Source organism: Lontra canadensis, unplaced genomic scaffold (assembly GCF_010015895.1).
Source record: "Lontra canadensis isolate GAN:19392208 unplaced genomic scaffold, GSC_riverotter_1.0 scaffold129, whole genome shotgun sequence".
In the NCBI taxonomy this organism is placed as follows: Eukaryota; Metazoa; Chordata; class Mammalia; order Carnivora; family Mustelidae; genus Lontra; species Lontra canadensis.
The window spans coordinates 17,850-34,174 of NW_022631123.1; the positions used below are offsets into that span (position 1 = coordinate 17,850).

General features: G+C 41.1%; 1 protein-coding gene across 1 annotated transcript in view; it reads left to right on the forward strand.

The window, feature by feature from the left end:
* Positions 1-315: 315 nt before the first annotated feature.
* The window catches only part of FNDC3B (fibronectin type III domain containing 3B), a 190,287-nt gene continuing 174,277 nt past the window's right edge, over positions 316-16,325 (forward strand). Inside the window, exon 1 of the mRNA XM_032842390.1 lies at positions 316-380. Within this exon, the coding sequence (XP_032698281.1) occupies positions 316-380 (65 nt within the window). The remainder of the gene's footprint in view (positions 381-16,325) is intronic.

Here is a 16,325-nt window from a genome sequence, read left to right on the forward strand (position 1 = left end):
AATGCACAGAGCTGGCCAGAAATGGAAATGGAATGTCCGCCCAGGCAGCGGGACTTCAGCTCTGCTCCCCCAGCACATCTCTGTCCTGCTGCAGCCTCGTTTCCCGCCTGTGTGGCCAGCCTGCTCTGAGCTGGAGTCACTGTAGAGGTTGTGGCCCCAAGTGAACAGGACTGGGGTGAAAGAAGGGCAGTGAACGTGAGGCTGTGGGCATGCTGGCAGCTCAGAAACACCTTGGGGTTCGTGTAGTGAGCTGTCCTGACACAGAGTTTTAAAATGACATAGTCTCAAATGTAACCTTCTCAGCAAAGGCTACGGATGGCCCCCAAACTGGGGGAGTTATCAGAGGATGAGGTGGAAATGCTTCCGGGTTCTTCGGGACGGTAAGGTCAGAATCTGATCGCAGCATCTGTCGCACACGGCATTTGTTACGAAATTCCTTCTTTCTCTGGTCAGCTCATCCGTTTCATCCCCGTCAAGAGTCATGGGTGTGAATAGATAGGTTAAACTAAACCATAATTGGTAAGTTTGTTCAGTGTAACATATTGGGTGCAGGGAGGTGGGAGATTAAATATTCAAAAATTGGATAGTGGTTGGATAACCACTGTATCTCATTTAATGGTAAAACATAGAAATCATCTTTATACTCTCATCTCACTTTGTAAGAGCATACAGTGTTCGAAGTCAGTGAGACCATGGAGCATAACCAATCCTCGTTATTTTCCGGGTGAAGAAACTGAGGCTCAGTCTATGCCGTTTGCCTAAGATCACACAGCACAGAGCTGACGATGACTGGAGGCTTCCTGAGTCTTCTGCTGTGTCTGTGTGTATAGTTACTGTTTTGAAGTGAGTCCTGTTCCTCACTATTAAGCTTAGACTCGGTTACTCTTGTATCCATATTTGGTGTATGTGCTGTGAATGTCAACACCGTGGTGTATTTTCGGGCCAGTGGGAGTATCTTAGAGGAATTGAACATATAGTAAACATTTGCTTTGTGCCGGGCAGGCTTTACTCTCAGCCATCACTGTTAATGCTACGAGAACTGATAGGGTCATGGCTGTCCTCACCATCAACCCCATTCTAGAGGTTAGAAGGCCTGAGTTGCTCAGAGCTTAAGCATACTATTCAAGTGGTGGATCGAGGTTTCAAATTCTAACTTTCAAGTATTGTCTGTTTCACAGCAAGGAAAAGGAGGTTGCCACTTTCCCTGCCAACTCTTGACCAGTTGATTGCAGTGATGGGAGCACTCAGTGCAGGATCCAGAAATGGCCTCTGGGCTCAGGTGGGAAGGAGCAATGTTTGCTGAGGTCTGCCTCGGTCTCAGGTTGGGGTCCGAGGTGATACATGCAACATAGATGTTCCCAGACTGTTTCTCCTAACATAACAATCTGATTCTTGGCTTCACAGGGTCACAGACTCAATTTTAAGCTTACATGGAAAGGTGGAGATAGGGTTTGTGATTCGGCTCTGGAAAAGCAACTCCTGTTCATCCAGTTCACGGAACACTGTTGTATAGAAGTACTAGTGCTCATTCTAATTTGCCTCTCTGTTCTTGGGTATGCTCACATGTATTTATTCAGGAAGGATTAATTCTATAAGTACCTTATCTCCTATTTTATTTTGACCGTAACGATCTCCAGTTATAGGTCATTACGATTTCTGGCTTCATCCTACTTTTGCTATTTCCCCTGTCAAGAGCAGGTAGCCCCGATGTACTACTACTACTACTACTACTTCTTTTTTTTTTTTAGATTTTATTTATTTATTTGACAGACAGAGATCACAAGTAGGCAGAGGGAGAGGGGGAAGCAGGCTCCCTGCTGAGCAGAGAGCGCGATGTGGGCCTCGATCCCAGGACCCTGGGATCAGGACTGGAGCCAAAGGCAGAGGCTTTAACCCACTGAGCCACCCAGGCACACCTACCCCCCCACCGCCCCCCACCCCCATGTAGTTCTTATGGTAATGAGGACTTAACATTAGAGCTCTGGAGATAGAAATTAGTTCATTAAGATTGGATGTGTCAGATGCAACTTACTTCAGGCTAGAAACAACAATGTCTTCAAAACTCAGATAATTATTTGCAAGAATTCATTCTCTAGAGTTTCAATATCCAGAGGAATGCTGTTTATTTGCAAAACAGTGAATGTCTCAAATGTTCACTTGTGATTGTTCATTTTTCATTTCTGTCTTTTGACTTCTCTTCACATCCGCAAAGCTATGTTCCCAGTGTCACATACTAGGCTGCAGTCTGTCTTCTCTCTGTCCTCTTCCTCTGACTTTCTTTCTCACTTGTACTGTCATTTTTTTTTTTTCACAATATTTGGGTTGTGAGTCTCAAATACATTAAAAGCTCCTGCAGAAGACTCTTCACACTCAGAGTATGAGTCATATTACTCTTGTTTGTAGCAGACTGATTATTTTGAATGGCTTTTTATTTGGTTGGGGGGCTCCTAATTGTTGACTTGTAAACTTGGGCTTGGTGGTGTTTCCTGCTCCTCGTTTTTGCTAACATCTTGGTTGCTGGCTTGGGGTGGAGGGCATCTCTGCCGTTCACCACCTCTGCTGGACTTCGTCTAGGATTTGGGATGCCTGGATTTTGTCTAGGTTTGCTTGGCCTGATGTCTTTCTTCCTTCTCATGCTGGGACACTCAGTTGGAAGCAAGGATGTTTTTGATGCCTAAAAATGAGTCCTCTTGAGGAAGCTGCAATAACTCAAGGTTGTGCCAAAGAAGGAAGATCAGATCAAGCTTTTCAAAAATTGCATCATTTTTATAATAACTGACATGCCCACACGGAAAAGCCAGGGGCGAAAAGATTACGTTCATCGTGGGTGAACAAGCAAAACTTATACAGTCGTATTAAGAGTTCCCCTGTTGCGGAGTAGTCCTGCTTCAAGCATTTGTCCAAGCAGCAGCCCTTAGGGAGCTCCTGCTGCTTGCCAGGTGCCCCAGTAGATATTTGGAGAGCTGTAAAAATGGAAATGCGCAATTCTTGCCTCAGATGAGCTTTCCTGCCATGTGAAATAAGACAGAAACAGGATCTATACTACACTACTATGAGTGAGATTGTGTGTCACTATTAAAAATAAGGGTCCCATTTGATAATCAGGCGTGTGTTTCTTGTGGCATATTCTTACAGTGGTTGGGATGAGACTGAGAAGCTCCAATGTGCAAGCCTAGCATTCGTGAAAAGCATATTCTGTTTTTATGAATTATTAAGTGATCTTGGGTACAGTCAAATGACTGGGGTTGCAAGTAAAAATTGAAATAAAAATTGAAAATTGAATTAGCTCATGCTGCTCTTGATTGCAGTGGTAAATGTCTGTTTTCCCGACACAAGCAACGTCTGCTGTAGATTTTAGAAAGTGGTATTTATATCAGTTCTGCATTTCTTTCCATCTGTAGAATGTTTATTAATCTTCTGTAATATGTGAACAAATGGTTATATAAATATTTGACTTTAAGAGCAAACCATCACTCTTGTTTCATGGATATTTTTAATGAATTGGAAATCATTGTGATTTTGTTTGTTTGTTAATGGAATTTAAGAATATTTTCGTATACACTCCAAAGTTTTGTGTTTTGTGTTCGAATTACAGCTTTCTGCTTCTATAAAATCATCATCTCATCAGAATATACATTGTACTGTTTTCAGAGTTGGTGGAAATACCGAAAAGAATCTAGTTGTAACATAGGTATCACATGCCCTAACTCCAGATTTCTTTAAAAAAGTATTAAAAGCATGAAGGATTTTTTACAACTGGAAGTTATGTTTCTAAATATCTTCCTCATCCAGTCTGGGCACTGAAAAGTTACATAAGAGCTTCATTTCATAGGTGAATCACAAGTGGCATTTTAAAAAATGGTGTTTTTCTTGTTACCTTGGGTCCTATAGATTTAATGAGTTTAAATTATTCCTTTGGCCTCTACCCGGGTGGGTAACCTAATTCTAATACCATGGTGAATGGTTACTGTGACTACCGTGTTGCTAAGAAACCTGTTATGTTATCAGGTTGCCTTGGTGAAGCAATGGCTTCTAGGGCCTCCTTAGCACTGAGGGGAGGTGGCTAATCGGAGATACAAGAGACCTGCATAGAATTTGTTTCCCAGGTTATAACTAATATTTCATCAGGAAGGGAACCAAACCTGGATCTGTTAAAGTTGACATAGAAGAAAGTCCCAAGTAATTTAAAATTAAATCAAACCTCTAGTTACTTTTTAAAAAGTTGTGACCCAAGATACAAAGCTGCTCTTACTAGTATTAGGTTAGAGAGCCATTTGTGTATTGAATGGTATGTATTTCTCTTTCTTCTTAACTTTGCATTCCGTTTTTGTTTCTTGGAGTGACTCTTGGCAGTGCCTTTACAATGTATGGATGATTGAATTGAGACTGTGAGGAAAAAAAAATGGGACATTATTTTTCTATTAAATGAGTTTGTAAGAAAACAAATGCTACACTACGTAGCCTTTTTTTTTTTTTTTCTTTTTTTTTTAAATATGCCAAGACCTGTTACTAGGTTAAGAATTCTGTTCAGGGCAAGGCCCTGGCTTTGGCTGGTTTTGCTGGTTTTGCTCCATGTCAAAAGGCTCTTAGATAATTTTGTCATCACTGCAGCTTCTTCGGGCCCCACAGCCCACAATCTCTTGTGGAAGGATCAGGGAAGCTTTGCCATAGGCTGTTCACTACCCGAGTGGGTAACTCTGGTTTCCTCTGTATTCTTTTCTTCTCATTCCCACATTTTCGTTGGGCTCATTATTAGCAAATCCAGTTCTGAGAGCCCTTGTTCTGCACTGTTGTGCAGCTGGAGAATGCCAAAGGAGCTCTTTGCCCTTTGCCACTAGCCTCCTCAGGGTAGTGGTGGTGCAGTCATAGGGCAGTGGCACGGGGTGGGGGAGGGGCTTGGACAGGGCAGCCACCCAGGACTGGGGACCAGGCACAAGCAGCTAAGAGCTCAGGCTTTGGACATCAGCCTGTCAGGGTTGTTTTGGGTCTTTGCCTCCGATTTTCTGAAATGAGTTTCATAATGACCCTAATCCTTAATTTCCTCCATGGTCAAAGAGGGATGATAAGTGTCTGCCTCAGAGGGTTGTGAGGATTAAATGAGATTATGTGAAATGCTTAGCATGATTTGTGGCACATGTTAGGAGCCTTCATAAATGTACAATGTTAATTATGGTTGCAGAGGACATTTTTAGGGGGCTGTGAGTTGTTCCTTCAAATCTGAAGACTTAGGTAGCTGGCATTTGACAAGCCCTCCGCCAATAAAAGCTTTTAATTGGTGGGGCGCCTGGGTGGCTCAGTTGGTTAGGCGGCTGCCTTCAGCTCAGGTCATGATCCCAGGGCCTGGGATCGAGCCCCACATCGGGCTCCTTGCTCAGCGGGGACCCTGCTTCTCTCTCTGCCTGCCACTCCCTCTGCTTGTGATTTCTCTCTCTCTCTCTCTGGCAAAGAAACAAAATCTTAAAAAAAAAAAAAATCTCTTTTAAAAAAAAGAGATTTTAATTGGTGAGAAGAACTTTCATATTTTCAAGTGTTCATTTGATATCTTACTTTCTGTAGTTGCTTCCCATTTGTCCTTTGTCCTTGAATTCAGTGTTGCTCTGACTCTTGGTCTCTCTGGGGCCTCTGTTTTCTCAGCTGTAAAATGGAGGGGTAGAGGTGGGATTTGGTTGATGTCTCCGCTGATGCCTAACTCTGTGATCTGAATGAACTCTGGAAGTGGGTGGTGAGCAGTTCATTCTGGTTTTTTTTTTTTTTTAAGATTTTATTTATTTATTTGACAGACAGAGATCACAAGTAGGCAGAGATGCAGGCAGAGAGAGAGGGAAGAATCAGGCTCCCTGCTGAGCAGAGAGCCCGATGAGGGGCTTGATCCCAGGACCCTGGGATCATGACCTGAGCTGAAGGCAGAGGCTTTAACCCACAGAGCCACCCAGGCATCCCTGAATAGTTCATTCTGAACAGAAGAAGGAGATTTAGAGTTTAAGGCAGCCTTAAGGTCTGATAAAGTCAGAATGGTCCACACAAATGAGAGCATCTGCCTCTTCTCTTTTCCCTAAGAAAACAACAAGAGCTCTCAAGGGGCAGTAAGTGGACATTCTTTTCATGTGTTTGGGTTAATTATATGCTTTAAGCCATCATTTTCCTCTTTTAAAAAAATAATTCCTAAAAAATTATGAAACAATCTCACAGTTAATAGAATTGTTGCAAGTACAGTACAGAATACGTCGTAGTGCTTGTTGGCTAAAGCCACATTTTTTGCGGGAAGTGGGGGGAATTGAATAGTACAGAAAACTGAAGGATTCCATTCAGAATCATGTGTAACCTTTAGTTGGTGTATCTGTTTAATCTCTTTGGGACTGGGACAGTTACACAGTCTTTCTTAGAATTCTGCAAACTTCATACTTTCGAAGATTACTGGCCAGTTATTTTGTAGAATGTTCTTTTATTTGGTTTGTTGATATATCATAGATTCAGGTTATCCATCTTTAGCAGGAATATCACAGAAATGATGTTGTGTTCTCATTGTCTCCTGTCAGATGGTTAAGATTTTGATTTGTCCCATTACTGATGACCGTCATTTTGATCAGTTGGTGAAGGTGGTGATGTCTGCCAGTGATTTTCTCATTTTCCCATTGTAATAAGTACTTCATAGGGATGTAAATAAGTCACAGTCAAAATGCCTGCTTACTTATTTATTCATTCTAGTATGGACTCATGATTTTGGTTTACTTGTTTATTTATTTTTTTTCAAAGTAGGCTCCATGCCCAGTGTGGGGGTTGAACTCACGACCCTGGGAGTAAGCGTTGCATGGACTCATGGTTTTACTTTAATCCGTGGGTTATAATCCATTAGTAACATTATTTATTTCGATGCACAAATAAAATCTCTTTCAGCCTTCTTCCTTGTCCTTTTAAAGTGTCTCCATCATTCTTTGACTACTTCCTTTCTGATAGTAAAAGCTCTTTCAGGCTTATCTGAAAATTTTCTGCCATAATTAAGTTTTTAATTTAAATTAAAAATTGTTAAATTAATTTTTTATTAATTAAACATTTTCCTAGGAAATCCTGGTTTCTGTTAGTAGAAATGGTATTTAGAAGCCAAGATCTGGGTGGTATGTGTGTCTGTTACTGTGGGGGTTGTACATCTCCAAGACTGTCAGTGGACAGAACTGGAAATTACTTATATATATGTGTAGACTTACGCAGTCACATCGATATAAGAGTACATAAAACCACAGACTTGCATAAACATTTTATATTTATTTTTACATCTCACTGTAATATGTATGTTGAAATCTGTGTTTGCACTGATACATCCAGTTCGAATCCAAAACCAAGAGTTCATTTTAATTTTCCTTACTATGTTCGTATAAAACTCTTCTATGACTGTGACAGATCTGACTCCATATGTAAAGCCTTCTGCTGCTTCCCCTACCTCGCCCCTTGGGCCCTAATGCCACATGTGAGGCTTGGTCTTTGCCTGGCTCAGGTTCTCACACCAGTGCCAGGTTGCCACCATGCTCGATCTCGTCTTCATCCTGGTCTCCAGATTCACATGCTGGGCCACCCTTTCCTGTGGACACTCCCATCTGGGCTGCCTCCATCCCTGGACATCTCCCCATCCCACTCCAGCTGTCGTTCTCCATGCCAGGCTGACTTCCTGATCCTGGGATCCTGGATTGCCTGCCATGGGGATAGGGAAGGGGAAGGCGAAGAAATAAATGAAGAGCTATTTTTCTGTTCTACATCTGCCAAGTGAAGGAGTGGTAACTATCAGGAATATTTTATTTTTGACATTATTATTGACCACACTATTGTATTAGTAATTGTAGTTTGTCATTTGAGTGGAGCTTAAAAGCGTGAACATGGAGATGTGTGTGCCTCAGTTGACTGGCTTAGTTTGAAACCTAAAACTCTACCTGAAAATGGGGTAAAAATGATTTTGTAGTTCAGAGAGAGGAGAGAGGAGCATTTGAAGCAGTGCTGTTTTTTTTTCCCCCCTCAAGAGCATATCTAAGTACCTTTGATTTTATTTAATTTTTAATAAAAAGGCTATCTTTGTGGCAATTGTCGACATAATTGCTTCCATATGCCTCTGTGAGTGCAAAGTTAGAGTTTGAACAGCACTTGTTAGCTAAACCAGCTTCTTAGTGGATTTATTTGAACAATGCTTAAGAATTTTTACGCTTATGATCTTATCCCTGTGTGGATGTTGGGGCCAGCCATGTTTTCGGAGCTCCCTGTTCCAGCCAGCCTCTCTAAGGGCTCCTACAGAGAAGCTCTGTTCACGCTTCCATTGGAAACCTAGCATAGGGGCTGGGTTCTGGCTGAGTGCCCCTCTCAAGAAAGCCATGGGCCCAGCGGGGAAAGTGCAGGGTGGAGATTTTCCACCCAGATTCTGGCTGCTTTCCAGACCTTTTAGTGTCTGTGGGGTTTCTCCTCTTTTCTTTCTCCCTTTAAAAAATACTGTAACACTACTACTTGGGACATATGAGGGACGTGGGCATCATGTTGGCGGGGGTGGGGTGGGGGGTGGGGTAAGGGTGGGCCTTTTAGCAGGCTCCCTAGTGGTGCTCTTCTGCCACGGTTTTTCTTGCGAGGGTGACCTCATAAGAACTCGTAGCAGCACTGTAAGGTAAGTCTGTACCTCTTGAGGGTTTCTAGTCACGGGCGTTGTGTTTCCCTGTGGTTGTCTGAGTACGGCAACAAGACTCTTCTGCTGCGTCTTTAACTATTTTTCTGTAGCATTCTTTGCACAGATTGTTGACAGATTAAGTCATCCTTACCTGTTTTTCACCTTCCAGCCTATAGATGATTACCAAATGGCTGCTGTGTAACAGATACCGGGTTTCCCTTAAAGTCTTTATGCACAGCCGCCAGATTTAGCAAATAAAAATACAGGATACCCAGTTAAATTTGAACTTCATGCGTACAAATAACTTTTAGCGTATGAACCAGGCAGTATTTGGAACAGAGTTAATGTGAAAAATTATTTTGTATCTGAAATTCAGATTTAACTGAGTGTGTCCTGTGTCGTTTTTCTGGCAACCCTACTTCATGAGTCTGCGTGATGCAATAACTTGGATCCAAGTTGTAGTTAAGGTACACACACACACACACACACACACACACACGTACACACACATGCGTATATATATATACGCATGTGTGTGTATGTGTGTGTGTGTGTGTGTGTGTATAAAATCAGTTTCTAAAAAATTGGCAGCCTTCACACATAAGCCCTTGGGTGTACAAAAATTTGAGGCTTAGTCCTCCTTAAAAGGCAACTTGAACTGCAGTTGAGCTGGCAAATCACATTTGCTGGATTTCCAGACAAAGTCGGCCATCTTGACGTAGGAACTTGAAGTTAGAGCATCTAGAATTTCTAACTATCATTTAATTCCTCCTTCTCGTTAATGACTCTGCAGCTTATAGATTAGACATTTAGGCTCTCTAAGCATTCCCTTATGTAAAACCCCCCTCTCCTTTATTCACTGGAAAAAGCTGGCTCTCTGAGTTTGTATTTGTGCACATAGGAAACAAAGTTTTGGAAAGCCTTCTGCCTTTTTCTTTTATTTGTTCAGTATTTCCTTTGGCATATTCTACAAGAAGACCAGAGAGTCCCATATCCTTTGACTCACTTGATTCAACTAACACCCTCTTATAAGGGCAAGTGGTTCTTATTCCTCATTTTGTAAGTTAGGAATTCTCCCAACTTTAATGATTTATTGGGTACATTTCCAAAGGATAAAGAGTTTGTCTTGTTATGAAGTCTTAGGATTGTCTTATCAACGCTCTGTTGTTGAATGAGTAGAATCTTGGTGGGGGCACTCCTGTTCTCAGCTCTGTCATGGAAGAGATTATTTGAAAGCATACTCATAAGTGGGTGTCACCTCTATGATTTGGCTTAATTAGGATCTGGAGTTACTATTTGAGGCTTTTGAATGATTTACTACAAGATTGGCAAACTTTCTGTAAAGGACAAGATAGTAAATATCTTGCAGACGTTTAGTCGGTGATGCATATTCCTCTTTAATTCTTTCACAACCTTTAAAAACTTTCTTTTAAAACCATTTTTAGCTCCTAGGCTATACAAGAAAAACAAGCCATAGGTGGGCAGTAGTTTCCCTAAGGGAGAGTATTTTCTCTTAGAAAATGATTGCATGGAGAATTTTCTGGGTTCTGAGATTTACCATTTGTTTTTGACATATTTACAAGTGATGTCCATGGGGAAGTCAGGTACAAATGAATACTTACTAATAAAAATAGGTGATGAGCTATGGACAGTATAACATCCTGGGGGACACTGCCCCCTCTCCTTCTGGCCTTCCTCCAAGACATCATATCATGCTTTTGTTTTCGTTTGATTTCATATTTATCCTAAGCAAAGTGACTTCCTGCAGATTTCTCTTACCAGGTATGTAGGAATAAGTAATCATACAGCAAGTTCATGCCCAAAGTGGGAGAAAGCAAGGTAGGTCATGAATTTGTCCTCTGTCATTAGGGTTTTCTTTTATTTAGGCAGGATTTGGTGAAAGTTTGGGTAGAGCTGGATGTCTTAACGAGTTATGGTGTCTTTCAGAACTGACAGTTCTGAAGCTGTGTAAGCTTATTATTTTAAACCTTATGGAAGGGAATGTCACGTTCACCTGCATCATTTACTGTCTTCCCCCTGACTTCCCTTTGAGAGGTTATCTTGGTGTTCTTTCAAATTGCAGTGGCAACAACATCCATGCTCCCCAAAGCACCCTAAAGCAAGAGGCAACCAGTCAGATTCATGACACACTTCATACCTTTCCTGCTGCTGTTCTTGCTGATTGGTGCCAAAGCCGTTCAGTCATTCCTTGTCTATTATGGTAAATGGGAAGTGGGGTATTTCCCATTACTTTTTTCCTCCAGCCCTTTACAAATGATTTTTGGGCCCAAATGCAATTGTGAATAGTCAGACATAGCTTCTAGGAAAGCTGTTGGGACCCACTGAATTGTGACTATTGGACAAAGGCATTTTGTTCAGAAGGCTTGTCCCAAAGTGGCGTTGGAGTCTGAAAGAAGGGCCGTCAGCGTCTGGTTCTTTCTGCTGTGAACTAATAGGAAAGCTGATGTTTGCTGAGTGGATGGCTGTGCTCACTGTCCAAACAGATCTCTGTTTGCCAACTGTGAACATATTGCTGCCTCTGTGAGGCACTCCATCATGCCTTGAATGGATCCTCTTGTGTTCAGAATTTTCTGACTCAAAGAGAGGGAGAGAGAAATATTTCTTTCAGACTTCAGCATTCACTGTAGCATCCATAGTCTCATCAGACCTTTAGAAACCAAGCATGCACCAAGAGACGCTTCTTAAGGAGAATGAATGAGAAAGGGGCAGAGAATAAGGAAGAAAGTAAAAGACAGCCTCATTGAAATGCCTTTATTCTGGCCACTTGTGGCCAAGATTTCGTAAATAAACCCGGCCGCCTTGGTAAACAGAAAGGATTGTGAGAATATTCCTGATTTCTCCTGAGCAAAAGAAAACTCTCCGCACTGTTTCCAACCCATGATTCATTTCTGTTCACTTTTCCCGACACACACCTCCCAAAGCACGTCATGCATTCGTAGTCTGTTACTGAATGGGTAATAGAGTTTTATTCTACCCGGATCATTTCTTTCAAAAGGTTAATTGATAGAAAGAAGTTTTCATCACTTTATAAACTCTATTTTAGAGTTCCAAACTTCTTCTGTGTTCAGAGGTGCAAATGAAACATTTGCATTTTAGTTACTTCAATCATTCTCTAGCCCCAAGTCTGTTGTCTGGCAGGGTCTAGTATTAGCTGCGTGAAATGAGGACACCACTCAGAGGGACACATGGTTAGGCATTCTTTGCAATTACCCATTGTTCGTTTTAAGGTGTAGAAACCTTGGTTGAGTCGGGGCTGTTGAGAACCAGCTATGTTGATGAGCCGTGCGAGGATGTGAGCACGCGACATGGACACGACACGTCCATTTGGGCCTGACTTACTACCAAGATCCCGTGAAATGCTGGGCAAACTTTGCTTGGCATTGTGGGGGAAATGCAGAGGGTGGTTGTAGTTGACGGCAAGGACAGGTGCTTTACTCAAGGGGAAGGAAGATTCCCATGTGGCAATAAACTATTGCTTTCCCTCAGTCCGTAAGAAATCAGCATTGATTTGCCCACTGGAGTAAGTGAGTTTTGGCTTAACCTAGTAAAAAGCTTAAAATCAGAATCACCACCTCAGCTTAAGCTCTGGTATTAATCATTTTGTTGTCTGCTTTTTTTTTATGCATAAGTTTGTGTACCCTTGGAAAAGTCTGGGTCCTTAAGTCGTGAAAACTGGAATAGAACAGGAATAGTCATAGGGACAATCTGGGTAGGAGAGGACATGGCAGCCGTGCCTGTGGTGTAATGGTGATGGTCTCAGCTAACCCACATGGAGAGTTTGGCACATGCCAGCCCTCCTTCTAAGTACTTCAGGTCTGACACCCTTCTTCCCATGGTCTTGTGAGATTGGTACCCTTGCCTCCTTCATGGTAGAAGAAAGGAGGAAGAGCTGAGGAAGTGAGGCACAGAGAGGGCTTTAGTCATCTGCCAAGGATTGCACACGGATAACTGGAGGAGCTTGGAATGAAATTTACAAGAGTACGGCTCCAGTATCTGTGCCACAACCGCTGGACTCTGGGTGTCTGGGAACGAAGCCTGCATTCTCCAGAAGCAGCCCTAGTGGCCATCAGTGGACGAATGGGTAAAGAGGTGGTATATGTGTACACTGGAATATTACTGGGCCGTAAAAAAGAATGAAATCCTGCCATTTGCAACAACATGGATGAAGCCAGAGGGTATGATGCTAAGCAAATACTATATGATCTCGCTCATATGTGGAATTTAAGAAACAAATGAGCAAAAGGGAAAAAGGAAAGAGACAATCAAGAAACAGGTTCTTTATCATAGAGAACAAACTGATGGTTACCAGAGGTGGTGAGGTGGGTGGGGGTTGGGTTATAGGTGATGGGGATTAAGGAGTATACTTGTCGATGATGAGCACTGGGTGATACGTAGAATCGTGGAATCACTATACTGCTCAGCTGAAACTAATAAAACACTAGGTTTTAAAAAATCAACACAAAAATGAACACCTGCATTGTCCTTGTAGAGTTTTCAATTTACCTTTGCTTGCAGTGTGGTTTTGGGTAAGTGTTTAAAGTTGCTCAGAATAAAGTGCTAGGAAGCTGGTATCACTTCAGAGAGAGAACCTTTGCTATAGGTAAAGGAATTTGCCTCTGTTCTGTATCCGTTTTTATCACAGAGAGATGTTACGTAGTTGACTTACTCTTTACTAGTAACTTGTGAATCGATACTGTGGTCTAGTAGATAGGGCTGGGTAATAATACATTTTGTTCAGTGCCTAATTGACATATGATTTTAAACTTAAAACCAATGAATCATTATGAGGTATCTTAGTATAAAACCAGGATATTTATACTTGTATGCTGTGTATAAAAAAAGAAAAGCAGATATATAAATTATTCCACCATATATTTCTTTATGATGTGATGAGAGACAGAGTAATAAGGAGTATAAGGCTTGGAAGCAATGTTTTTAGACTTTTACTACTGTAAGGTAATATGCCTATTGGCAACACAATTAGTTTTGCTCAAGGGACTTTAGGGCTGATTGAAATTGACCAGTTTAGGATGATTTTTATAACAGTTATATTTATTGCAGCTCATTAATGCTATTTCAGTAGTTACCAGTCATCTGAAATGTTGCACCACATAAAGAGGAAGTCTTCCAACTCCTAAATAGGAGTCAGAAAAGTTTTGCACGAATAACGTAAGGCATGTCTTGTTGTTTATTTCTAGGAGCCCATCAAAATATAAGTTTGTGTAGAAGTATATCCTAGAGACTGTGTTCCACAAAACCAATTATAAAAAAAAAATAGATGGTACATATTGTGATGTTTTATGTAGTTGTAAGCCCTGTAGCTGATAAAAAAAGTTTTGCCAGTGTGTTGAGTCCATGAAACGTCTCCAGAATTTCTAGGACTGGGCTTGCTCTAAAACTGAAGTTTGTTCAGGAGGCCTCTGTTTTGAGAGAGAAATCGTGACAGAAAAGTATAGCTCAGCGTTCTGCCTCATTATTTATAGGGATCTTCGTTTTGGCCATCTTGGCCTTGATTAGTTTTTTAAATCTTACATGTCTTGGGTCTGTTTCACCTGTTTCGAACCCATTTTTGTGGAGCTATGACGTCACACCCAGAAAATTCCCAGCCCAGCTTTCTCATCACATCCCCGATCACTGCCTTAGTTGCCAGCCAGGACGTTTCAGCAGTCTTCTCTTTTGGGTTTAGGATTAGTCTATGAAATACACCTAAGATGTTAATTTATGTGAAAACCTGAGGAAATCGTAAAACACGTTTTGTGTTAGTTTTGCCTGATGTCTATGCACTCAGAAGTAGAAATAATTGATAGCATTATTAACACTTGCTTCCCAATCATTGGGCGCAAATGAACCATAAATAGCAAATAAACAATAGGAAGAACTGGGGGGGAAAACGAATGAAGAAGCCCCCTGGGGATCAGTTGTGACCACCTTTTGCTTTTGTGTGCGTATGCTTCCGACTGTTACGTTTCTCTTTGGTAAATTTTGATAGGCCAGACTTTTCCAGATGATCATTTTGTGAGTAGGAAATTTAGTCAAATTAGGAGAGTAAAAGATAACTAAATAATACTTTAGCATTAACAGTGATTCTTTTTCCAGAGACTTTAGAGAGATTTGTTCTTTAATTTCCTGGTAATTCTCGTTCTGTAAAATCTGGGTTAGGACCGCACATTGCCTGGTAAAATCTGAGCTTTCATTTCCTTTCATCTGGCTGACATTAGTAAGAATATTTAGATAGGAGCACCTGGGAGCAAGAAAAACAGAGGGTATGATAAAGCTCAAATTGAAGGAATCTGGCATTTCTCCCAGCCACCAGAGAACAATAGTAGTTCAAACGTTAATGTACCATGTGGTTACAGCAATCGTAGGTAGACATGCTTGCTGTCCACGGTCAGAAGTGACTTTTTCAAAACATGAATAATACCTGTATATATTTAAAAAAAATTATTTATTTTAGAGAGAGATAGAGAGTGTATGTGAGTGGAGGTCTATGTGGGACTCGATTCTAGGACTCAGAGACCAAGACCCCAGCTGAAAACTAAGAGACACAAAACTCACTAAACCACCCAGGCACCCCAATACATGTATTTATCTTAAACTCCTCCCCATACATCCTTCTTCCAGAGTTTGTAGACTAGGAGGCAGGGCCAGGGGTAGGTAGGAAGAAATGGAGAAAAATGAGTATAATTTAATTTAATTTATTTTTTTTTGCAGAGTATTGTTTATTGGTTATTACATTCCAAGGATTAATGAGACTAAGGGGGATGTAGAACTCTTTAAAACGTGGGATAAAGTAATATTTTTCATTATGTTGAGACTTAAGTTCTTGAAAACATGTGTATATGTAATACATGGCATTTTAATGCAAATCAGATGTATTATAGAGTTTATGGGATGACCAAATTTTCCTAGGACTGTTTACACTCCCATCTGTCCAGAGACATCAAATTTTTTTTTAAAGTAAATTATTTTGTTTTGCTAACGAATGGTGTTGAAACTTCTGGACTGGTGGTTGTATGTGTTCAGAATATGAGGACACTAGATTAGTGGCTGCTCGGAAATTGTCTTCAATTTTAGATTTAGTGGGTTGTGCCAGTCTCTTGGAGGGGATCATGACCCATGTTTTTGTAAACTCTGGATATTTAGAAAATTAATCTAAAAATTGCTTGGTATATAAGGTAAAATGAATGATTTGGTTATAGCAATACTGAGTTCAACAGAAGTATAACAGATCCTAATTTGAAGTTAAAAGGAGAAAGAGGCCAGGTGGATTCATTCAGATGAGCTACCGTATCATTGCATTTTGAAAGTTCTGTGCAGGAAATGAATTTTGGTGATTTCTGAGACATCAGACTTATAGCTGGATAGACCCATGTTGGGTTGTTCACAAACGGATTTTCTAATTGTGTCCACAAAGTTCTTACATGCCCAGTGGGCATCACTGGACCTTGGATAGCTCTCCAGGTTGGATTTATGAACTTGCTGATTTTTTGCAGTTTATTCTCAAACTGTATACCGTATTTCATTAATTTTTTTAAAGATCTTCTTTATTTATTTGACAGAGAAAGAGACAGTGAGAGAAGGAACAGAAGTAGGGGGAGTGGGTGAGGGAGAAGCAGGCCTCCTGCCTAGCAGGGAGCCCGATGTGGGGCTGGATCCCAACCTGAGCCAA